Source organism: Crocuta crocuta, unplaced genomic scaffold, assembly GCF_008692635.1.
Source record: "Crocuta crocuta isolate KB4526 unplaced genomic scaffold, BGI_CrCroc_1.0 scaffold64, whole genome shotgun sequence".
NCBI classification, from domain to species: domain Eukaryota; kingdom Metazoa; phylum Chordata; class Mammalia; order Carnivora; family Hyaenidae; genus Crocuta; species Crocuta crocuta.
Genome location: NW_027530640.1, coordinates 5,020,862 through 5,045,875, shown reverse-complemented (window position 1 = coordinate 5,045,875; position 25,014 = coordinate 5,020,862). Strand labels below are relative to the sequence as shown.

Below are 25,014 nucleotides of genomic sequence, written 5' to 3'. Positions count from 1 at the left end.
TACATTCTTTCTACAGATATTTGACAGTATATAAATGTTTTTATTGTAAGTATTATTTGAAGATTCTTGAAAGTTAATGAAAGATTAAGAATAATCATTAATTTGTTCTTCTTATAGAGTGATGACATTAGCGGACAAAAATATTTCTTCAAAACCAAAGAGTACTTCACACTCAGAATCAGGTAATAAACAGTGAAACTAATCATTTTCATAATTCTCTATTTCTTTATTTTTGTGATAATGCAGTATATTTTAAGAAAATTGGTAGCCCGAGAAACTGAGTGCTTTTTAGCTTGGTTATATTTTAAGAAATGAAGATATGTGAAGTTAGAAAGTGGGTCTTTAATTATCACTAAAACACCCATCATTAATTCATTTCATAAATATTTACTGCACATATACTCTGTATTAATTGTTGCTGTATATACCAGTAAAGAGTAACATTAAATCCTTGCTTCCTAAGTTTCAGTCATGGGAAAGGAAGATAATCAATAAGCAGTTATATTGCAATTATGTGTGATGATTGAAAATGAAAGGATAAACACAGTGCCTTGCATTATAGGCACTCTATAATTTAGTCTACTATTGGAATAAGCTTTGCCAAACATTTCCACCCTTATTAACCCATGCTCTATCCCAGATTTCCATTTTTATTTCCTGAATCAAGTTTTATAGCATTTATTTGTGGGAAAACAAAAGATTGCTGATTTTACTCTTAGTAGGTAAGTTTGTATGAACTAAAAGAAAAACAAAAGGTTTTTACATCATTTTCATTTTTAAGAAATACTGCTAATGAGTATTTTCTAAATGTCAGGTATTATGTTAGGAGCTCTGAGTATAAAAATGATTAAAATTGTAGCTGTTCTAAGGGAAATTAATCAAGTGATAAGAACTAAACTTGTAAAAGCACTCATCTTTCAAAGAAGTAGCATCTACTATCCTGGAGGGTGAGCATTAGAAGCAGAGTTTTTTGTATAAATCTAAGAGTAAGGGAGCTGGTGAATAAGAGGAGAGAGGTTATCAAAGGTGAAAGTGGGAAGGGTTCTGAAGGCAATCATGTTTTTACTTAGGTCTTGCTCAATAAAAAGTTTTGCTTTGGCTGTGGAAAATATTATTTATAAAGCCTGGTAGTAAGGCAGAACAGTGATTCTCGAATTATGTATGCTTTTCTTTTCTTACTTTTATTTTATGTGGTTGATTAATTTGAAATTTAAAATTAAATCACATCTTGCTCAAGAATTATTTTTTACTTCTTTAATTCAAAAAATCCAGCTGTGTTCCTATATCAGGTTCTTATCTAAGTGTTAGAAAATAGTCTAGTCATAGAGACAAACATATAAACAGGTAACTACTTACCAGGTAACTCCTGCTCTGTCTCGTTTGCAATCTAATCTGCTACTATTAGCCATTAAATATGGGAGTTCTTCAAGGTTAGATCCTAGATTTTAATCTTTTTAAAAATTTACCCCTAATATGTACAGTTGTCTTATAAAAAGCAGGGTTTTCAGGTTTTCTCTCAATCTAGACTTTCCTCTGAGACGAAAACCATTATATGCAGCTGCCTTCTGGACATTTCCCCTTGGATGTTTCAGAGACACCTCATCACGCCATTCATTAGTTCCATTCATTCAACAAATATTCATTAATCACCTACATTGTGACACAAAGTATTTTAGTTGCTCAGGAACATGACAGAGTCCTTGCCCTAACAGAGCTATATTATAGTGGAGAAAAAAAGATCATAAACAAATAAACAAATGAATATGTATTAGCATCAGAATAAGAGTATTAAAGGAAAATAAAGCATGGTAAAAACAGGATATGAGTAGGGATGCTATTTTATTATTTTTTTAAGTTTATTTATTTATTTTGAGAGGGAGTGTGTGAGCAGGGGAGAGGCAGAAAGAGAAGGAGAGAGAGAATCCCAAGCAGGCTCTGTCTTGTCAGTGTACATCCAGACATGGGACTTGATTCCACGAACCACAAGATCATGACCTGAGCCAAGATCAAGAGTTGGACCCTCAACCAGCTGAGCCACCTAGGCACCCCTACGGATACAATTTTATTTTATTTTTTTATTGATTTTATCTTTTGATAAAATTTATTGTCAAGGTAGCTAACATTCAGTGTATATGGTGGGCTCTTGGCTTCAGGAGTAGATTCTCAAAATCTACTCATCACTTACATAAAACACCTAGTGCTCATCACAAGTGCCCTCCTCAATGCCCATCACCAACATCCCCTCCCACACTCCCTTCCACCCTCAGTTTGTTCTCTGTATTTAAAAGTCTCTAGAATGAGTGTCTCTGAGGAGATGACAATTGTAGAGAGCTTGAATGTGGGTCATGTGAAAATCTGTGATAGAGTATGCTGGACAAAGAGAACAACAAGAGAAAAGGTAATAAGATGGGAATGAGCACAGCATGTTTGAAGAAGAGAAAAGAGGTTAGTATGACTGGAGCAAAATGAGTTTTTAAAAAATGAATGACTATAATTGTGTTGGGGATTAGTCAAGTGGTATAATTTAGATTCTCCTATGCCATCATAAGGAGTAAGAATTCTATTCTAAATGTGCTGAGAAGTCGGATGGTGTGATTGGATACATATTTTTAAATGTTTTTTTTAATGTTTTTATTTATTTTTGAAAGACAGAGACAGAGCACGAGTGGGGGAGGGGCAGAGAGAGAAGGAAACGTAGAATGTGAAACAGACTTCTGACTCTGCGCTGTCAACACAGGACCCAACATGGGGCTTTAACTCATGAACCGTGAGAGCATGACCTGAGCTCAAGTTGGATACTTAACTGACTGAGCTACCCAGCCATTCCTTGAATACGTATTTTAGAATAATCACTCTGGCTTCTATGTAGAGAATAAACTAAGAAGGCAAAGAGATGGTGTTCCAACTATTGTAGGGTCAGATAATGGTGTATGAGATTAGAGTAGTAGCAGTGGTCTGATTTGGAATGTATATATTTTTTAAGTGTTTTATTATTTTTGAGAAAGGCAGAGACTCTGTAGAGAGTATGAATGAATGACAGAGTATGAATAGGGGAGGAGCAGAGAGAGAGGGAGACACAGAATCTGAAGTAGGCTCCAGGTTCTGAGCTGTCAGCACAGAGCGCAGTGTAGGGCTCGAACTCATGGACTGCAAGATCATGACCTGACCGAAGTTGGATCCTTAACTGGCTGAGCCACCTGGGTGCCTCCAGAAATATATTTCAAGGCAGATGCACTAGGATTTCCTGATTAAGCTGGATGTTGGGTAAGAAAAAAGTAAATGTCAAGGATGAGTCTAAACTTATTAGCTTAAGCGAGTGGATTAATGATGATACCATTTCTTGAGAAAGCACTGGAGGACAGAGCAAGTTGGGAGAATGATAAGAATTTAGCTTCAAATGTTGAATTTGATCTCTCTACTCCTGTACATAATGTTTCATGAAATAATGGAGACACAAACATGTATATATTGTGTAATTCCATACATATAAAGTTCAAGAATAGGCAAGACTGCTGTGGGTAGTAGAAGTAAGAATAGTGGTAATCTTTGGAAAGGGGGTCCTGACTGGGAAAGAACATACAGAAAACTTCTGGTGTGTTAGAAATATTTTATACCTTGATTTCGGTGGAGATTATATGGGTGAATACATACACATTTAAGATTTGTGCCTATTACTGTGTATGTAGAACTCTTCAATAAAATATTAAAACATTGAGAGACTTATTAGCCTTCAAGTAGAGATGTAATGAAATCAGTTTGTGATACAGGAGTATGGAATTTAGGACAGAGACTAGAGCTATATATAAATAAATATCTAGAGTCAAGAATATAGAAGTTTTAAAGCCATAGGATCAGATGAGATCACCTAGGAAGTGTAATAGACAACAGACATGCAACAAGAATGTAAATGGAACACTTTAGCATTTAGGAGTAGCTATAACAGAAGTTACCAAGAGATTAAATAAAGCATGGATTGAGGACTAAAAATTGTCACAACCAAGACCTAATCTGGTCTTCCACCAATGTCCTCCATTTTATCAAGTGTAGCTTAGCAAACTGATAACACAGGAATCATCCTTAACACCTTCCTCTTTGTTACTTCCTAGACTTAATCTATTACCAAATCTTGGTACCAATTTTGTCTCTTACAGAACTCTCAAACCTACTACTTCTCTCTATTTTAGGAGATGAAGATGAGTGAAGTGATTAGCCTCAAGGGATGCCAGATTTAGTACGGAAAGATACAGAATGCTCAGTTAAATTTGAATTCAGATAAACAGCAAATAATTTTTAATATAATTATGTCATAAATATTGTATATGCTTGTACTACTACATGGCATATACTTATACTAAAAAATTATTTGTTTATCTTAAATTCGAATTTAAATGAGTATCCTGTTTTGTATCTAGGAACCTAATTACCCTCTGCAACGAAGCTGGGAATGTATAAGTATTATAGGCAGGCATGACAAAAATCAGGATTTTGTATGCTAAGAAGCTTGAGTTTTAACCTGAATGCGGAGGAAAGCCTTGGAAAAGTTTTAAGTAGATGATATTAGACTTGTATTTTAGGTATAAAATGTGGGCAGTGGAGTACAGAGGGGCTAAAATGAAGAAGTACTGAAATAATCCCAAGAGAAATCTCTTGAGGCCTTAAAGCAAGGTACTAGTGTTAAGAATAAAAAAAAGCCAAATTTGCAGTCTTAAGTACACATGCTAAGTAACATTGGCACAAAGCAGACAGTCAAGAGATTTTTGTTGCTTTGGATTGAGTCTGGAGAGTAGAAAAAAAGGGAAGAGTGAGGACTGAAGAATAGCCATAAAAGGGACCAGAGGGAAAATGTTCATGCTTGTTGTACTGATGTCCGATAAGGTAGGGCAGGAAAGGTTTCTGCTCATATTGGTGGGACCTGAAATTAGATTGCTGTGGGTTTGGGAATAAACAGGAGGAGAGGAAGTTATGTTAGTACATGTGGACATGCTTGTGGATTAGAGGAGAGAGGGGATGTAGCATGACGGGTATTGGGTACAGATAAAGTTTTTGGTAAGATGAAAGAGTCCTGAGTATATTTTAAATGCTGATAGAAAAGTTTCAGTAGACTAACAATAGAACTCCCCTATGACCCAGCAATAGCACTGCTAGGAATTTACCCAAGGGATACAGAAATGCTGATGCATAGGAGCACATGTACCCCAATGTTCATAGCAGCACTCTCCACAATAGCTAAAACATGGAAAGAGCCTAAGTGTCCATCAATGGACGAATGGATCAAGAAGATGTGGTTTATCTATACCATGGAATACTCCATGGCAATGAGAAACAATGAAATCTGGCCATGTGTAGCAACATGGATGGACCTTGAGGGTGTTATGCTGAGCGAAATAAGTCAGGCAGAGAAGGACAAATACCATATGTTTGCACGTATAGGAGGATTAGGAGGAACTTGACGGAGGAACAAGGGGGAGAAGAAGGGCGGAAATGGTGGGGGAAAGGGAGAGAGGCAAACCATGAGAGACTCTTGAATGCTGACAAAAACTGAGGACTGATGGATGTGGGGGGAGGGGGGGATGGGCATGGAGGAGGACACTTGTGGGGATGAGCACTGAGTGTTATGTGGAAACTAATTTGACAATAAACTATTTGTAAAAAAAAAAAAAAAAAAGAAAGAAAAAAAGAAAAGTTTCAGTAGAGAAGTTTCAGGAGAGCCTGAAAATACAGAAAAGTGGAAATGAAAGGATAATTAATTAAGAATTTTAATCACACACAACTTTCTCTATTAATTGAAAAGTAAATAGCACATAGCATATTTACTCCTGTGAAACCTGGAGCTCTTATCTATAGGTAGTTAGATTGTTCAACATATATTAAGTTTTTCTTCTGGAACTATTAAAAAGATGCAGTCATTAAAATCAGGGTTTTTTTTGTCAAATTTGAGTTCTGTTTTCTATACTTAAAGAGCGGTTAAATAATTAAAATATTGAACTATCTTTTTCTTTACAGATAATGCAGCTTGTGAAGTTTTACTTGCTGAGAAAACTTACCCTTCAGCCCCTGAAAAAACAAAGGAAAAAGCAAGTGTTAAGCAGAATTACTACATAAACCATAAATTTCATGAATATAGAGCATATTCTTAATTAACAGTTTTATAGGAATTTTTTTCAATTATTTAAGTCAATAATTTCAAACATTTTTTGAATTTAGAAATTAATGTTATTGTTACTTGCATGTATACTCCATATAGATTTAATGAAAGAGAATTAAAATTCACAGATTTCCCAAAATCCTTTTGCATAATTGGATACCTATTAAACATTAATTTAAGGTGAAAATAAGACATTTGCTGTGTAGCCAGAGCAGTATTTTCTGCTGAGGAGTATTTGTGAATTAGCACTTTAGTCCTAGAGTCTAGAGATCTTTGGAGAGGAATTTGAATTTTGTTTTGTATGTAATAGGATCTAGTATTTGAGTGACTATTCGATGGAAAGCATTGTACTAGGTACTTTCTATAAATCATATCTTCTCCTTATAGCATTCCTATCACCTAAGATTTTTGTTTTCTGTTTTGTTTTGTTTTCACCTATTTTATAGCTGATAAAAATAGATTTAGATATTAATTAGTATGTTTGAAGAGTTGTGGCAAGTCTTTCTGGATCTAACACCTGTATTCTTTATACTACACTTTATTGTCATTGTATGCATTGGGGAGAAGATTGAAAAAGGGCAAGACTGTCAATAGGAAGACTCCTTATTATGAAGTTGCAAATATTTTAGGTGCAAGATTGTGGTGGCTTTGGGACACTTGGGTGGCTCAGTCCATTAAATGTCTAATTTGGGCGCAGGTCATGATTTCATGATTCATCAATTCAAGCCCTGCATCAGACTGCTGTCAGTGCAGAACCCACTTGGGATCCTCTGTCTCCCTCTGTCTCTATCCTTCCCCTGCATGCATTCTCTCAAAAAGTAAAGAATAAAAAACGGGGGGAAAAAAAAAAGATTGTGGTGGCTTTGACTAGGATATTTTGTAGGAGAGATGGAGAAACATGCATGAATTCAAGATAATTTTGCCTGTAGAGCTCATGAATAGGATATAGAGGGTAAAGGACTGAGAGGTTTCAAAAAAGAAATGTCGGTTTCTGTTATGCAGCTTTGGTGGATAAAGGTGCTATTTAGTTAGTGTGATAGGAAAGGCAAGAAGTTTGAGGGCACATGAAAATGAAAATGTTGGAAGAACCATTGGCTATAACTCTGCAGGTTAGGAAAATAGAATAGAAGTGTACAATGTTTTAAATTCATAGAAATAGATGAAGGCACTTGAGAAAGAATGAATATCTACCAAGTGAGGAAGAGACAAGGGTCTGGGATCATTCCTTGGAAAGCTATGGTACAAAGAAAGTCTTTTTAACAGATGGTGTTGGGAGAACTGGACAACAACATGCAGAATGAAACTAGATCATTTTCTCACACCATACACAAAAATAAACTCAAAATGGATAAAGGACCTGAACGTGAGACAGGAAACTATCAACACCCTAGAGGAGAAAGCAGGAAACAACCTCCTTGACCTCCACCGCAGCAANGAAACTAATTTGACAATAAAATATTTGTAAAAAAAAAAAAAAAGAAAGTCAGGTACAAAAATATGAGTAGACAGAGAAAAGGAGGAAAATAAACAGAGTATGGTATAACAGAAGGCAAGATAGGAGAGCATTTACTCCTAAAATGGGGAGTAGTTAACAATGCTGAATGTTGTTTGGAATCCCAGTGTTATAAAGAACGTGGTAAAATTGGGGGACTTCAAGTTTCTGGTCTAACATGTAAGGAACTTAGAAGTCACCTCTCTGTCCTAACGCGTAAAAAGCTGAACAAAGTGAAAAATCAACAACTCTTTTTAGGTATGTCAGAAAAATAAGGTCATAGGCCAAAGTGCTGCACTAAAACTTGGAAAGACAGATCAGTGAATGTAGAGAATCATGACTTATTGGAACAGAAACGTGTGAACAGAAACCTCCCTGAGAACCAGTGCTAGAATGGGAGCCAGTGCTAGTGTGATAGGTGAGTTGCTGGAGGCTCAGTGAGGACAACACTGAGAGTTAAAAACTCAAGAGGAACACAGTCAGCAGAGGGCCTCAATGCTTTTATGAGTTTTACATGTAGGAGGGACCTCTACCAAATCCTCACAATAAATATCAAAGAAAAATTCCCTCATGCTTTTAGTAGTGGGAAGGGAAAAAGAACCATTTTGAAATACACTAGAATATTTTGTTCTTTTTTATGTTTTTTTTAAAAAAATATTTATTTTGAAAGAAACAGACTGAGAGCAGGGGAGGGGGCTAGAGAGAAAGAGAGAATACCAAGCAGGCTCCATGCTCAGCATGGAGCCCAACATGGGACACGATCCTCCCACAAACCTTGAGATTGTGTCCTGAGCCAAAACTAAGAGTTGGTCACTTAACCAACTGAGCCACCTAAGTGCCCCTGGAATATTCTGTTCTTAACAAAGCCTTCCCTCAGAAGAAAATATTTTACCAGAGCCTACCTTGCTGGTATTTTAACAGAGGATATCCTACCTTGGGGAATGGAAATATCCAACTTCATAAGGCTCGGCTTTATTAAATGAGGAAAAGAAAATACTCCAATTCTAGCTCTCTATAGCCTTCCACCTAGGGGAATTAAAATACCCTACTACAGGGGAGCCTTGATGGTTCTGTTGGTTAAGGGTCCAACTTTTGATTTTGGCTCAGGTCATGATCTCAGTTTGTGAATTCAGGCCCTGCATTGGGCTCTGCACTGACAGTGCAGAGCCTGCTTGGGATTCTTCCCCCCCCCATCTCTGTCCTTCCCCTACATGTGCGCATCCTTGCTCGCTCACTCTCTCTCTCTCTTTCTCTCTCTCAAAATGAATAAATAAACTTAAAAAGAAAAACAGGAAATACCCAACTACAGCTATCTCTAGTTGTGCTGTCCCACCAAAGGAGATGTGAGAACTGAGAAACATTGGTGACTTTTACCCTCCAGGAGCACAGGCTAAACAAAAAAGACCTAATCACAGCTCTATGACTGCTGTCCCTCCCCCCACATCTTACCACTATGTTACTAAAGGTCTATTTACCAAAATTCCTATTAACCAGTACATCTTGTCTACCTGTTAGCAAAAAATTACAAGGCATATTAAAAGGCAAAAAAACACAATTTGAAGAGACTGAATAAACATCAGAACCAGAGTCAGATGTAGCAGTAGCATTAGAATTATCAGACCAGAATTTAAAAAAAATTTTTTTTAATGTTTATTTATTTTTGAGACAGAAAGAAACACAGCAGAATCCGAAGCACAGACGAGAATTTTTAAATAACTATGGTTAATATGCTAAGGACATTATAGGAAAAAGTAGACAACGTGCAAGAGCAGATGAATAATATAAACAGAGAAGTTCTAAGAAAGATCAAAAAAGAAATGCTAGAGATCAAAAATACTATAGCAAGGATAAAGAATGGCTTTTTTTTTCTTTTACAAATAGTTTATTGTCAATTAGTTTCCACATAACACCCAGTGCTCATCCCCACAAGTGTCCTCCTCCATGCCCATCCCCCCTCCCCCTCACATCCATCAGTCCTCAGTTTTTGTCAGCATTCAAGAGTTTCTCATGGTTTGCCTCTCTCCCTTTCCCCCGCCATCTCCCCCCTTCTTCTCCCCTTGTTCCTCAGTTAAGTTCCTCCTAATTCTCCTATACGTGCAAACATATGGTATTTGTCCTTCTCTCCCTGGCTTATTTCGCTCAACATAACACCCTCAAGGTCCATCCATGTTGCTACACATGGCCAGATTTCATTGTTTCTCATTGCCATGTAGTATTCCATGGTATAGATAAACCACATCTTCTTGATCCATTCGTCTGTTGATGGACACTTAGGCTTAAAGAATGCCTTTGATAGACTCATTAGTATACTAGACACAACTTAGGAAAGAATACCTGAGTTGGAGGATATGACAGAAGAAATTTCAAAAACTGAAAAGAAAAGAGAAAAAAGATTGAAAAAAAAGTACAAACTATTCAAGAACTGTGACACAACTACAAAACGTACAAGAGACACATAATTGGAATTCCAGAAAGAAAAGAAACAGAGAAAGGAACATAAGCAACATTTGAAACAATAATGACTGAGAGTTTCCCAAACTTATTGTCAGATACCAAATCATAGATTCAGGAAGTTCAGAGAACACGAAGCAGGATAAATGTCCCCAAAACTGTCTAGATTTATTATATTCAAACATCAGAAAATCAAAAAGAAAGAAAAATTTTTGAAAGAAGCCAGAGGGGGGAAAACACCTATAGAACAGCAAAGGTAAGAATTACAGACCTCTCCTTAGTAACTATTAGGAAATAAAAGACTGAAGTGAACTATTTAAAGTGCTGAGAAAAAAACCCCACCAAGCTAGAATTCTATACCTTGTGAAATTCTCCTTCAAAAGTAAAGGAGAATTAAAGACTTTCTCAGATAAACAAAAATTATAATTTGTTGTTAGTAGGCCTGCCTTTTAAGAAATATTAAGGGAAGTTCTTCAAGGAGAACGAAAATAATGTGTCAGTACAGGTTTATCTATTCTAATAAGTGTAACACTGTGTTGCAATATATTAAATAAAGGCAATTGTGCATGAGTAAGGTGAAGGGGCATATGGAAACTCTATACATTTTGCTTAGTTTTTCTATGAACCTCAAACTTCTCTTAAAAATTTGTTAATTTTTAAAAAGTCAGTTGCGTTCAGAATCAAGAAGGAAACTGATGACTCTAGCAAGAATAATTTTAGTGGACTGTTGAGAGGCACATCAGATTGGAATACGTTGAAGAGTTACAGAAAAGAAGGAAATATAAAATATAAAAAGAAGTAAGTTGGGACACCAACAACATAAAACATATGTGGGGGTGAGGAGTAGAACATTTTTATGCAGTTGAAGTTAATTTGTTATCAGCTTAAAATAGACTGGTATAACTATTTTGAAAGCCTTATGGTAATTCCAAAGCAAAAATCTTTAAGAGACTCACAAATGATAAAGAGAAAAGAATCAAAGCATACCACCATAAAAATCATCCATCCATAAAGGAAGACAGCAAGAGAGAAAGAAAGGAACAAAGGAACTATAGAACAATCAGAAAATAATTAAAAAATCATGATAGTCCTTACTATCAGTAAGTTCTTACCTATCAAGAATTACTTTAAATGATTTAAATTCTCCATTTAAAAGACATAAAGTAGGTGAATAAAAAAATAGCACAACGGTATGCTGCCTACAAGAGACTCACTTGTCTCTTGTACAAGACTTAGCTTGTCCTTAGCTTTAAAGACAAGCTAAAAGTGAAAGAATGGGAAAAATTATTCCATGGAAATGGAAACTGGAAGAGACCAGGAGTATATCCCTGCTGATAAAAGTTATACTTTAAAATAGATTCTAAGTTAAAAGCTGTAATAACAGTGTTATTACATAACGATAAAGGGGTCAATTCATCAAGAGGCTATAACAAGTTAAGTATATACAGACCCAATATTGAAGCACCTAATTATATTAAATATTCATTAAGAGGTCTGAAGGAAGAAATATACATCAATGAAATAATAGCAGGATAGTTCAATACCCTACGACTCAACAATGAATAGGTCATCCAGAGAGAAAAGTCATGCAGAAAATAATGGATTTGGACAACACTTTAGACCAAATGGACCTAACAGACATATACAAAACATTTCATTCAACACAAGTAGAGTCCACATTCTTCTCAGTGCACATGGAACATCCTCTAGGATAGATCACATGTTGTGTCACAAAACAAGTCTTATCAAATTTAAGAAGTTTGAAATTATTCCAAATATCTTTTCTGACCATATTGGCAAGACACTAGAAATTTGTAACAGAAAGAAGGTGGGAGGGGATGTGGTCTGGGTAGCTCTGTCACTTAAGCTACCAACTCTTAGCTTCAGCTCATATCATGATCTCATGGTTCATAGGTTTGAGCCTCGTGTCTACACTGTCAGAGCCTGCTTGGGATTCTCACTCTCTCCTTCCCCCACTCATGCTTGTTCTCTCTCTCTCTCTCAAAATAAAGTTTTAAAAAGATGAAAGGAAGAAATTCACAAATATGTGAAAATTAATACATTTGTGAACAACTAATGAGTCAAAGAAATCAAAAGAGATACCAAAAATATCGAGACAAATGAAAATGGAAATACAACATACCAAAACATAAGGGATGCTGCAAAAGTAACCCAAAAGAGAACTATAGTGATAAATACCTACCTTAAGAAAAATTTAATATCTTAAATAAGCAACCTAACCATATACTGCAAGGATCTAGAAAAAGAACAAAGTGCAAAGTTAGCAGAAGGAAGGAAATAAAAATTAAAGAAGAAATAAATGAAGAGATTAGAAGACAATAGGAATCATTAACAAAACTAAAAGTTTTATTAAAAGATAAACAACTGAAAACCTTTTATCTAGTTTAAGAAAGAAAGAGGGGTGCCTGGGTGGCTCAGTCAGTTAAGTGCCTGACTCTTGGCTTTGGCCCAGGTCGTGATCAGGTCATGAACAGTTTGTGAGTTCAAGCCCCGTGTAGGGCTTTGCACTGGCACCATGGAGCCTGCTTGGGGTTCCCTCTCTGTTCTCCCTTTGTCTCTCTCTATCTCTTTCTCTCAAAATAAATAAATAAACTTTTAAAAAGAAAGATGTCTCCGGTTAATAAAATTAAATTGAAAGACATTACAGTTCATACCACAGAAACACAAAGGAACATAACAGACTACTATGAATAATTACATATCAACAAATTAGATAACTTAGAAGATATGGATAAATTCCTAGAAACAGAAACTTACTGAGATTGAATCATGAAGTAACAGAAAATCTGAACAGACAATAAAAAGCAAGGAGATTGAATCAGTAATAAAAAATTTCTGGCAATTAAAAGAGACAAGATGACTTCACTGGTGAATTCTACCAAATGTATAATTTAAAAAAAAAATTTATTTTAGAGAGAGAGCCTGCGCTGTGAAAGAGGGGCAGAGGGAGAGAGAAAACATCTTAACCAGGTTCCACACTCAGCACAGAGCCTGATGTGGGACTCAATCCCACGACCCTGGGATCATGACCTGAGCTGAAATCAAGAGTTGGACACTCAACCAACTGAGCCACTCAGGCGCCTCATCTAATGTTTAAATGTTTAAAGAAGAATTAATATCGGTCCTTCTCAAACTTTTCTAAAAATTGAAGAGGAAGGAACACTTCCAAACTCATTTTACAAGGCCTGCATTGCTGTGATACCAAACCTAGACAAGAACACTGAAAGAAAAGAAAATTACAGGCCAATATCCCTAATGAACATAGATGTAACAATCCTCAACAAAATACTGGCAAACCAAATTCAAGAGCAAATTGAAAAGATCATATATCACAATCAAGTAGGATTTATCTCTGGAATGAAAGGATAGTTCAAAATAAGAAAATCATTTAATGTGATACACCACATTAACAGAATGAAGGATAGAAATCATATCATTTCAATAGATGCAGAAAAGCATTGGACAAAATGTAACATCTTTTTATAATAGAAACTTATAACAAATTAGGTATAGAAGGAATATACCTCAACATAATAAAGGCTATATATGACAAGTCTACGGCTTATATCATAATCAGTGGTGAAAAGTTAAAAGGTTTTCCTCTAAGATTGGGAATAAGAAAAGATGTTCACTCTTGCCACTTCTATCAACATAGTACTACAAGTTTTCACCAGAGCAGTTTGGTAAGAAAAATAAATAAAAGTCATGCATACAGCAAAGGAAGAAGCGAAATTATCTTTTGTGGATGGCATGATCTTATATGTTGAAAATGCTAAAGACTTCACTGAAAAACTGTCAGAACTAATGAATAAATTCTGTAAAGTTGCAGAATACAAAATCAACATACAAAAATTTATGTTCCTATACACTAGCATTAAACTATTTGAAAGAGAAATCAGAAAGCAATCCTGTGAGATAGAGGAAATATATATATATATATTGGTCTCTGCCCTCATTTCCCAGAGCTCCTAAGTGCTTCTAATTTCCTAAGTGATAAGAACACCAGGTGCACCTCTCATTTTAATATTTGGGGTTTTTTTACCCCCATCCCTGACACAGGGCTCCTCAAACTCTTGTAGGTCCTTAAGTTATTAAGAATACTAAAGAATCTTCTGTTCATGAGACAGCTCTGGATGGACTACTTCATGGCTCCTATATGGAGCTGGTTATCAGAAAGACCACGCCATAATTCAAAGCTTGGAATTTTCAACCCAGTCACTCCCTTCTCCAAAGAGAGGAAAGGGGCTGGAATGAAGTGAATAATTGATTATGCCTATATAAGGAACCCTCCATAAAAATTCTAATAGTAGGGGTTTGAAGAACTTCTAGGTTGGTGAACACATCCACACCAGGAGGTGACAGATCACAACTCCACTGTGGCAAAAGTTCCTACACTTGGGACCCTCCCAGACCTTGCTCTATATTAATGTGTATCCTTTATCATATCCTATAATAAATTAGTAAATGTAAGTAAGTGTTTCCCTGTGTTATGTGAGCTGCCCTAGCAAATTAATTGAACTTGAGGATAGGGTGGTGGGAGCTTCCAATTTGTTGCCAAATTGAACAGAAGTTGGGGATAACCTGGGGACCCACTACTGGTGATTGGCATCTCAGTTAGGATGGGAGCAGTCTTGTGGGATCTGCTCTACCTATCTCCAGGTAAAAATATTAGAATTGAGTTGAATTGTAGGACATCTGGCTGATGTTGCAGAGAAATTTTGTGGGGAAAACTTCAAACACATTTAGTGACCAGAAGTATCAGAAGTGTGTGTTTCGAGTGAGTAGTAAAGGAGACTCACAAGAGAAAGACTCATTGGAGGGACAAACTGTGTTTTTTCTTTAAAAATCCCATTTAGAATCTCATCAAAAACAATAAAAATACTTATAGGTAAATTTAACCAAGAAGGTAAAAGACTTGTACACAATAAACTCTCAGACATTGATGAAAGAAATCAAAGAAGACATAAAGAAATGGAACGATGTCCCATGTTTTTAGATTGGAAGAATTAATATTGTGAAAATATCCATCCTACCCAAAGCAATCTACAGAGATAACGCAGTTTGCTCAAAATTCCGGTCACATTTTTCTCAGAAATAGAAAAACTATTCTCAAATTGGTATGGAACCACATAAGACCCCCAAGTAGCCAAAGCAATCTTGAGAAAGAAGAACAAAGCTGGAGGCATCACATTTCTTGATTTCAGTACATTTTACAGAGCTATAGAATGGAAACAGTACAGTATTGGAACATAGACCAGTGGAAGAGAATAGAGAGCCCAGAAATAAATCCACATATATACAGCCACCTGATTTTTGAAAAGGGTCCCAAGAACACAAACTGGGGAAAGGATAATCTCTTCAATAAATGATAATGGGAAAATTGGATATCCACATGCAGAAGAATGAGATGGAACCCCTATCTATACCACTCACAAAAATTAACTCAAAATGGATTAAGGACTTAAATATAAGATCTGAAATTATAAAACTCCTAGAAGACAATGTAGGGAAAACCATCCTTGACATTGCTCTTGGCAATAATTTCTTTGATGAGACACCAAAGGGACATGTCAGAAAAACAAAGGGCTTGTATACAGCAAAGGAATTAATCAATAAATTTATTAGTAAATTTAATTTTTAATAAAATAATTTAAAAAGCAACACACTGAATGGGAGAATATATTTACAAATCATATGTAAGGGGTTAATATCCAAAATAGTACAATTCAATACCAAAAAAGCAAATATATAATCCAATTTAAAAAAGTGCAAAATACCTAAATAGACATTCTCCAAAAGAAGATGTACAAGATGAAAAGTTGCTCATTATCACTAATAATCAGAGAAATGGAAATGTAAACCACAATGAGATATCACCTCACATCTGGTAGGATGGCTATTAGCAGAAAGATAAGAGAGCAAATTTTGGCAAAGATGAGCAGAAAAGCAAATCGTTAAATACTGTTAGTGGAATGTAAACTGGTACAAGTATTGTGAAACCGTTTGGTGGTTCCTCAAAAAATTAAAAATAGGACTACCATGTGATCCTGCAGTCTTACTTTTGGGTATAGATCCAAAAGAAAAGGAAATGAAATTGGTATCTCAGGGAGATATATGCACTCGCATGTTCACTGAAGTATTATTCTCAATAGCTAAGATGTGGAAATGGCCTAAGTGTCCTTCAATAGATGAATGGATAAAGAAAGTGTGATATAGATATAGATATGGATATATGGATATAGATAATGGAATATTATTCAGTCATAAAAAAGAAGAAAATCTTTTCATTTACAACAACATATATGAACCTGAAGGTATCATGCTAAATGAAATAAACCAGAGGAAGGCAAATACTGCATGGTATCACTTATATGTGGAATCCTAAAAGATAAGCACACACACACACACACACACACACACACACAAAAACAAACCCAACAAAGCAAAGCCAATTTCATAGAAACAAAGAATAGAGAATAGAATGATAGTTGCCAGAGGCTAGGAATCTGGGGAAATGGGAAGATGTAGGTCAAAAGGTACAAACTTTCAATTATAATGAGAGTATGTTCTAAGGATCTAATGTACAGTATGACGATGATAATACACTATTGCATACTTGTAAGTTACTAAGAGTGGATTATAAGTTTTCTCTAACACAAGCAAAATTAATATGTCAGGTGGTGGATATATTAATTATCTTGATCTTGTTCATCCTTCAACAGTGTATATGTATATCATACCATTACTTGTACACTTCAAATATATAGAATTATATTTGTCAATTTTTCCTCAATACAGGTGGGAAAAAAGAAAAAACAAGTGAAGAGGTAATGATTACATATAGAGCTTAACTGAAGGGAAATTAAGAAAAAGCACAGTAATTAGAAGGAGAGGCAAGATCAGAGGAAACATGTTTTGTTTTGTTTTTACTCCATCAGATTACTGCTAATGGGCATGGAGTTTCTTTGAGGATGGACAAAAATGTTCTAAACTTTAGGCTATAGTTATTGTACAACTCTGTGAATATACTAAAGAAAGCATTGAGTTTTACTCTTAAAGTGAGTGGGTTTTATGATATGTGAATTATATCTCAATAAGGCTGATTTTAAAACCCTAACAAATTTCATATTCTATTAGGGGAAGAGAGGAGTCTTTAAAAAGATGAGGAAAGATGGGATCCAGAATACAAGTGGAGGAACTGGCCTTTAAAAGAGGAGAGATATTACCATTGTGGTATATTTGTAAAGGTAGGGGTAGCAGCATGGACTTTGTGCTTAGAAGGACGCCCACATTTCATTTAATGCTCTTTTGCCTTGACATTTTTATATTTTTTTAAACAAGGGCCTTCACATTTTTGGTTTGCTCCAGGTCCCCAAAATTGAGTCCTGAGTGGTCATATCTGTTTGAGTTCTTCTATTGTTGTGGGAAAGTATGAAGTAAGGCTGTCAGCTGAGAATGAGAGAGGGAAGGAGGCCAGAGTTTCAGGAAAATGGCAAGAGAGTGACATAATCATGAGAAGCTAGAGAAATGCAGAAGAGTTGCCAGTCTGTGGCTACTCCTTTTGAGTTCGTGGTGACTTTGATATGCCAGATTGTATGGTTTTCCAAGCACTCATCAGCAGTGGAGGTACAGAGGACATTGATGTCTGGAGTCATCTAGGGCTAGGGGTTGTCAGATATCTGTGATAGAAGGGATCAGAAAGCAATTACAAGGATGGATGGTGGTAGCTGAGGAAAGAATAAGACAGGAGAAGGGTAATGTACCAAGATAAAATGGTAGAATCAGTAAATTGGAGATTTCAATGGGGGCGGGGGGACTGTATTTCATGAAGATAATTGAACATGGGTTGGAAGGATATAAGAAACTATTCAAATTGATAATTCCATACTTTCTATGTATGGTAGGAGCTATGTTTTATTACAGAGTGACTAAAATACTATGAGGCAAAAAAGTTATTAAAAATCTAGGGATCAAGAAATTGTAAGGCCAGTCACTTAGATGAGTTATCAACTTGCATGATGAAATTGCTGAGAATGATGACAGGAGTGAGAGAAAAACCTGTTTGCTTGTTACACACAGATGAAGCAAGTCAGTAGATGTCAGTAAATACCTCACTGTTTGCTACATGCCTTTGTTGTTTCCTTTGCTTAGAATGTATCTTATAGCTCCTTGGCTTCCTTCTGACCCCTCCCTGACTCAAACAACTGTCATTCATTCAGGACCCAACTCAAATTTCACCTTCTCAGTCATGTTGAACATATATAAACTGGGAATGCTGTTTTGGACAAGTTACACAGGACACTGAGCAGACTGCAGTTTTCAGTGCAGGGATTAATTAGTAAAGGAACATGCTTTCTTGTAGTTGTAGCTTCCTCATGTTTTAGAGAGTACTTTGGTTTCTTAAATGAAGATGATCTCATAATAAATATATTTATATAAATATGTTTGATGTTTTCTCTAAAATTTAGTTTTAATGACAGGTAGATAGATCTATTATTATTTGTTTTCATGGAACACTATTTGAGATGTTACCTTAAACATAGTAGGGAAAATTTTGATTTGTGTGTATTTCNATGGTTAGTTTCCTGAGGAACCTCCACACTGTTTTCCAGAGAGGCTACACCAGTTTACATTCCCACCAGCAGTGTAGGAGATGCCCATTTCTCCACATCCTCGCCAGCATCTAGAGTCTCCTGATTTATTCATCTTAGCCACTCTGAACGGCATGAGGTGATATCTCAGTGTGGTTTTGATTTGTATTGCCCTGATGATGAGGGACACGGAGCATCGTTTCATGTGTCTGTTGGCCATCTAAATGTCCTCTTTGGACAAGTGTCTGTTCAAAGTGTCTGCCCATTTCTTCACTGGATTGTTTGTTTTTCAGGTGTGGAGTTTGGTGAGTTCCTTATAGATTTTGGATACTAGCTCTTTATCTGATATGTCATTTGCAACTATCTTTTCTCATTCCGTCGGTTGTTTATTAGTTTTATGGATTGTTTCCTTTGCCGTGCAGAAGCTTTTAATCTTGATGAGGTCCCAATAGTTCATTTTTACTCTTGATTCTTTTGCCTTTGGGGATGTGTCAAGTAAGAAATTGCTGTGGTTGAGGTCAAGGAGGTTGTTTCCTGCTTTCTCCTCTAGAGTTTTGATGGTTTCCTGTCTCACATTCAGGTCCATTATCCATATTGAGTTTATTTTTGTGCATGGTGTGAGAAAATGATCTAGTTTCATTCTTCTGCGTGTTGCTGTCCAGTTCTCCCAGCACCATCTGTTAAAGAGGCTGTCTTTTTTCCATTGGATACTCTTTCCTGCTTTGTCAAAGATTAGTTGGCCATACATTTTTGGGTCCAATTCTGAGTTCTCCACTGTATTCCCTTGGTCTATGTCTCTGCTTTTGTGCCATCTTTTTTTTTAATGTTTATTTATTTTTGAGAGAAAGAGAGACAGAGAGAGTGCGACTTGGAGGGGGGGGGCAGAGAGAGGGAGACACAGAATCTGAAGCAGGCTCCAGGCTCTGCACAGAGCCCAGTGTGAGGCTCGAACTCATGTACCTTGAGGTCATGACCTGAGGCAAAGTCAGACGCTTAACTGAGCCATGCAGGTGCCCCAGTTGTGTGTATTTCACACTGTTTTGTCTTTCAAGAGATTTTATTTTTAAATATGTAGAATACTTTTTTTTTTACAAAACATTTATCTTTAAGTTGAAAACTCTTTTTCAAGTAGAGGAAATAAGAATAGAATTCTATATAATATTATGATTGATATATATATATACCCTATATTAATTGTAATAATTATGACATTTATATTACAGTAAAATAAGACATCTGAGAAGTGCTGCAAATAATTTTATAGTGAATTTCATGATTATGGAGTGTGTTTCATGATTATGAATTTATTTCAGCCTGAAAAAAATCCTGAACCTACAGATAAAAAATTTCAAACAAAGTTAAGTTCTCGTCATCTAAAAATGAAGGTTCCAACATTTCACCAGAGGTCTGTTATTGAAACCACTGCAGGTAGATCAGTTTCCAAAGTTCTCTTGCCTCAGCCTCTGGAACCTGCATTGGTAAGCACTGGCCTTCTATTAACGAATTCTTGAAAAGCCTATACCAAGAAAATGTACCTACTTGGAAGATTTAGATATATATAATTTGTTAACAACTCTAGGAAAAAATGCAGAGTGCTTTATATTTATAGCTGTATACAGGCAGATTTCTNCAATGTGGGGCTTGAACTTGTGAACCATGAGATCATGACCTGAGCTGAAGTTGGAAGCCCAACCGACTGACCCACCCAGGCACCTCTCGGCAGATTTTTGTTAATGGATTGATAGCTAACAATTATGGTTCTTGGGACCATGGGGAAGTAGATATTCAGACAGACTGGAGGGGATAATAGCTGAGAAAGTAAGTAGGGAGAAAGCAGTATTGGGCAGGAATAGTCTCAGCCCCCATTGCCTGTTTGCCAGAATCTTTCCCAGTAAGGAGGTCTGGAGCAAAGGTTATGTATGACAGGATTCTCATATTGGGCTTCTATGCTCAAACGTTGGCTGAGGGTTGCCTGAGAAGTTGATGGCCTCACCCTGAAAGCTGAAGCAGATTCCAGAGAAGTTGGAGGGGTTGGGGGGCGGGGCGGGGTGCTGTCAGCTAACTGCACTGTTTGCAGTAGAACAGCAGGTTCTCTGTTCAAGATGGTCTGAACAGAGCACCTCCATGGCAGCCACAATAATAAATACTAGCTATCATTGAGTATCTCCTACTCTGCAGGGACTGTAGGTTCTCTTTACATGTATTATTCATAACCTTTGCACAGCAATCCCTAGGGGTAAAATAATCCTCATTATTCCCTTTCCCAGATGAAGAAAGATTAAATAGCTAATGAATTCTAGAGCTGACAGTGTACCACCTAAATATACATAAAATTTTGGGTAAAAATTTTCCTACTAAACAATCCCATCTTATGTCTTGAAAAAACAACTATTTTAAGAGGTTTTTAAGCCATAAACGAAAAAAAGAGTGAAAGAAAGAAAAGAGGAAAGAAAGAACAAAGAAACCTAACACAAACTTGTGTATGATGTTCAAGTTCCAACTCTTAGTTTGTGTTCCAAAATTGGCAGCATATAATAAACACCTATTCAAAGAGATTTATCAGAAGGACTGGTTGTTTCATGGAATCCAACAGTTGAAAAGATAGCTGACTGATAGGGGTGCCTGGGTGGCTCAGTCGGTTAAGTGTCCGACTTCGGCTCAGGTCATGATCTCACTGTTCGTGGGTTTGAGCCCTGCGTTGGGCTCTGTGCTGACAGCTCAGATCCTGGAGCTGGTTTCAGATTCTATGTCTCCCCCTCTCTCTGACCCTCCCCTGTTCATGCTCGCGCTCTCTCTCTCTGTCTCTCTGTCTCTCTCTCCCAGAAATAAATAAAACATAAAAAAAAAAGACAGCTGACTGATAGAAATAAAATTATGTGTCTTCTGTCTTTTTGAATATCTCTGTCACTCTGTTTCGCAGTTCTGACCCTCTGCCCGTTTGTCTTTGCCTTCCCTGTTTTTTGTCTCTTAGTCTCAAGCTCTGTCTCTCTTTGTACTGTCTCTGTCTTTATCTCTCTCCAATTGTCTTCTGTTTCTCTGTCAATTTCTTTCTGTTCATAGTTTGTTGGTCTCTGTCTTCTTCATCCTTTTTCTCCCTTCCTCTCTCTTCTCAATCTTTCTCTTTTTTCCTTCCTCTCTCTTACCTCCTCATTCACCCTCTCTCCCTTTTTTCCTCCCTTTCCTCTTCTCCCCATTTCCTCCCTCAACCCCCACTTAAACTTTTAGGTCACTGATCCTGTTTTTCTCTTGCTCTCTCACTCTTTCTTGATTTGTCCACCTGTCTCTCTCTGTCTCTGCTTCTTGGATCTTCAAAAAATAGGAAATAAGCTTTTATAAGTTCTCCAACTTTGAAACTGCATGTATGGAAGTGTCTATATACATTTATATGTATGTATTTTAAACCAATTATCCTTATAATAGCTTCAGAAATTATTTATAATGCCTTTCCATAAAAAGTAAAATAATACACTACGAATTAAATAAATGCTAAAAGTGAAATACTTTTCTTAGCATTAGAAAAGATAATCAATGCATCATTTCCTAGTTCAAAACTTAAACTAGCTCTCCTTTTGAAATTAATAGTGATTTCACCAAAAGTATTCTTGTATAGTTCTTGTCCTACATAGAGTTCTCCTAGGAGTTTCTTGACCTACCTCAAGCCAGTAAATTTTTTTAGTTACTTGCCTAGTGATTTAAAATTTAATTAGCACATTAAAATTTTATTAGTCTGACACATTATGATCTAGTCTACTAATTTGATATTGTGTTTTACTGTATTAAATTAGTTTATTTGTTTCTACTATTCAATCCCCTATTTCACAAAACTTTTATAGAGTACAAATTCTAATACTCCTGATAAGAAAAGCAAAGGCCTCTTAACAAGTACTCCATCTTCGCAAACTGCTGATTTAGTGGTAAGTATTAGCATTTGGCCCTTGTATCTATTTTCTGGTTCCCCCTTCTCCCTATTATTCTGTTTGTGCCACACCAGGGGAATTTTATACATACAGAATGATGTCTGTGGTTTTCTGTTGTATAAACATGCTTTCGCTGGAAGTACTCCATATACTGCTTTACATGAAAGAAAAATCAGAAAGATTTTTTTTCATTTTTTAAATTATGGTAAAATGTATGTGACATAAAATTTACTATTTTAACTCGTTTAAACTATACAGTTCAAGTACATTTATATTGCTGTTCAACGATCACTTTTTTTCATCCAGAACTTTTTTCTTCTTGTAAAACTGAAACTCCACTACCTAGTAGTGCATTTGCTGGATTTTAAGATAGTTCTATTTTTAATTTTTTTAACTGTTTTTTTATTTATTTCTAGGAGAGAGAGAGAGAGAGAGAGACAGCGTGAGCAGGGGAGGGTCAGAGAGAGAGGGAGTCACAGACTCTGAAACAGGCTCCAGGCTCTGAGCTGGCAGTCAGCACAGAGCCCGACGCGGGGCTCAAACCCATGAACCGCGAGATCATGACCTAAGCGAAAGTCGGATGCTTAACCGGAAAAGCCACCCAGGCGCCCCTATTTTTAATTTTTTGAGGAATCTCTATACCGTTTACCAGGGTGGCTACACCAGTTTTCCCACCAGCAGTGCAAAAGGGTACCTCTTTCTCCAGATCGCCAACATCTGTTGTTGCCTGAGTTGTTAATTTTAGCTAGTCTGACTGGTGTGAGGTGGTACCTCATTGTGGTTTTGATTTGTATTTCCCTAATGATAAGTAATGTTGAGCATCTTTTCCTGTGTTTGTTAGCCATCTGAATGTCTTCTTAGGAAAAGTATCTATTCACGTCTTTTGCCCATTTCTTCATTGGATTATTTGTTTTTTCGGTGTTGAGTTTGGTAAGTTCTTTACAGATTGTGAATTCTTATTCTTTGTCAGATACGTCATTTGCAAACATCTCCCATTCCACCTGTTGCCTTTTAGTTTTGCTGATTGTTTCCTTCACCATGCAGAAGGTTTTTATCTTGATGAGGTCTCAAGAGTTTATTTTTGCTTTTGTTTCCTTTGCCACAGAGACATATCAAGTAAGAGGTTGCTGTGGCCGAGGTCAAAGCAGTTGTTGCCTGTTTTCTCCTCTAGGATTTTGATGGCTTCCTGTCTTATGTTTTGGTCTTTCATCCATTTTGAGTTTATTTTTGTGTATGGTGTAACAAAGTGGTCCAGGTTCATTCTTCTGCATGTTGATGTCCAGTTCTCCTAGCACCATTTACTAAAGATACTGTCTTTTTTCTTTTAATTTAATTAGTTTTAAAATTTAATTATTTTTTAAAATTACATCCAAGTTAGTTAGCATATAGTGCAACGGTGATTTCAGTAGTAGATTCCTTAATACCTCTTACCCATTTAGCTCCTCCCCCCCCACAATCCCTCCACTAACCCTCTCTTTGTTCCCCATATTTAAGAGTCTCTTATGTTTTTGTCCCCCTCTCTGTTTTTATATTTTTTTCGCTTCCCTTCCCTGATCTTCATCTGCTTTGTATCTTAAAGTCATCATGAGTGAAATCATATGACGTTTGNTTTGCCACAGAGACATATCAAGTAAGAGGTTGCTGTGGCCGAGGTCAAAGCAGTTGTTGCCTGTTTTCTCCTCTAGGATTTTGATGGCTTCCTGTCTTATGTTTTGGTCTTTCATCCATTTTGAGTTTATTTTTGTGTATGGTGTAACAAAGTGGTCCAGGTTCATTCTTCTGCATGTTGATGTCCAGTTCTCCTAGCACCATTTACTAAAGATACTGTCTTTTTTCTTTTAATTTAATTATTTTTAAAATTTAATTATTTTTTAAAATTACATCCAAGTTAGTTAGCATATAGTGCAACGGTGATTTCAGTAGTAGATTCCTTAATACCTCTTACCCATTTAGCTCCTCCCCCCCCACAATCCCTCCACTAACCCTCTCTTTGTTCCCCATATTTAAGAGTCTCTTATGTTTTTGTCCCCCTCTCTGTTTTTATATTTTTTTCGCTTCCCTTCCCTGATCTTCATCTGCTTTGTATCTTAAAGTCATCATGAGTGAAATCATATGATGTTTGTCTTTCTCTGACTGCCTAATTTTGCTTAGCATAATACCCTCTAGTTCCATCCACATAGTTGCAAATGGCAAAATTTCATTCTTTTTGATTGCCAAGTAATATTCCATTGTATATATATATACCACATCTTCTTTATCCATTCATCCATCGATGGACATTTGGGCTCTTTCCATACTTTGGCTATCGTCAATAGCACTGCTATAAATACTGGGGTGCATGTGTCCCTCTGAAACAGCATGCCTATATCCCTTGGATAAATACCTAGTAGTGCAATT

The 25,014-nt window shown here is 36.3% G+C and overlaps 1 protein-coding gene across 1 annotated transcript in view; it reads left to right on the top strand.

Annotated features, from left to right (window-relative positions):
* MEIKIN (meiotic kinetochore factor) overlaps positions 1–25,014 on the top strand; it is a 98,397-nt gene that overhangs the window by 37,497 nt on the left and 35,886 nt on the right. The window contains exons 8-11 of the mRNA XM_077768917.1: positions 118–182; positions 6,004–6,074; positions 20,014–20,178; positions 22,534–22,614. Coding sequence (XP_077625043.1) covers positions 118–182; positions 6,004–6,074; positions 20,014–20,178; positions 22,534–22,614 — 382 coding nt within the window. The remainder of the gene's footprint in view (positions 1–117; positions 183–6,003; positions 6,075–20,013; positions 20,179–22,533; positions 22,615–25,014) is intronic.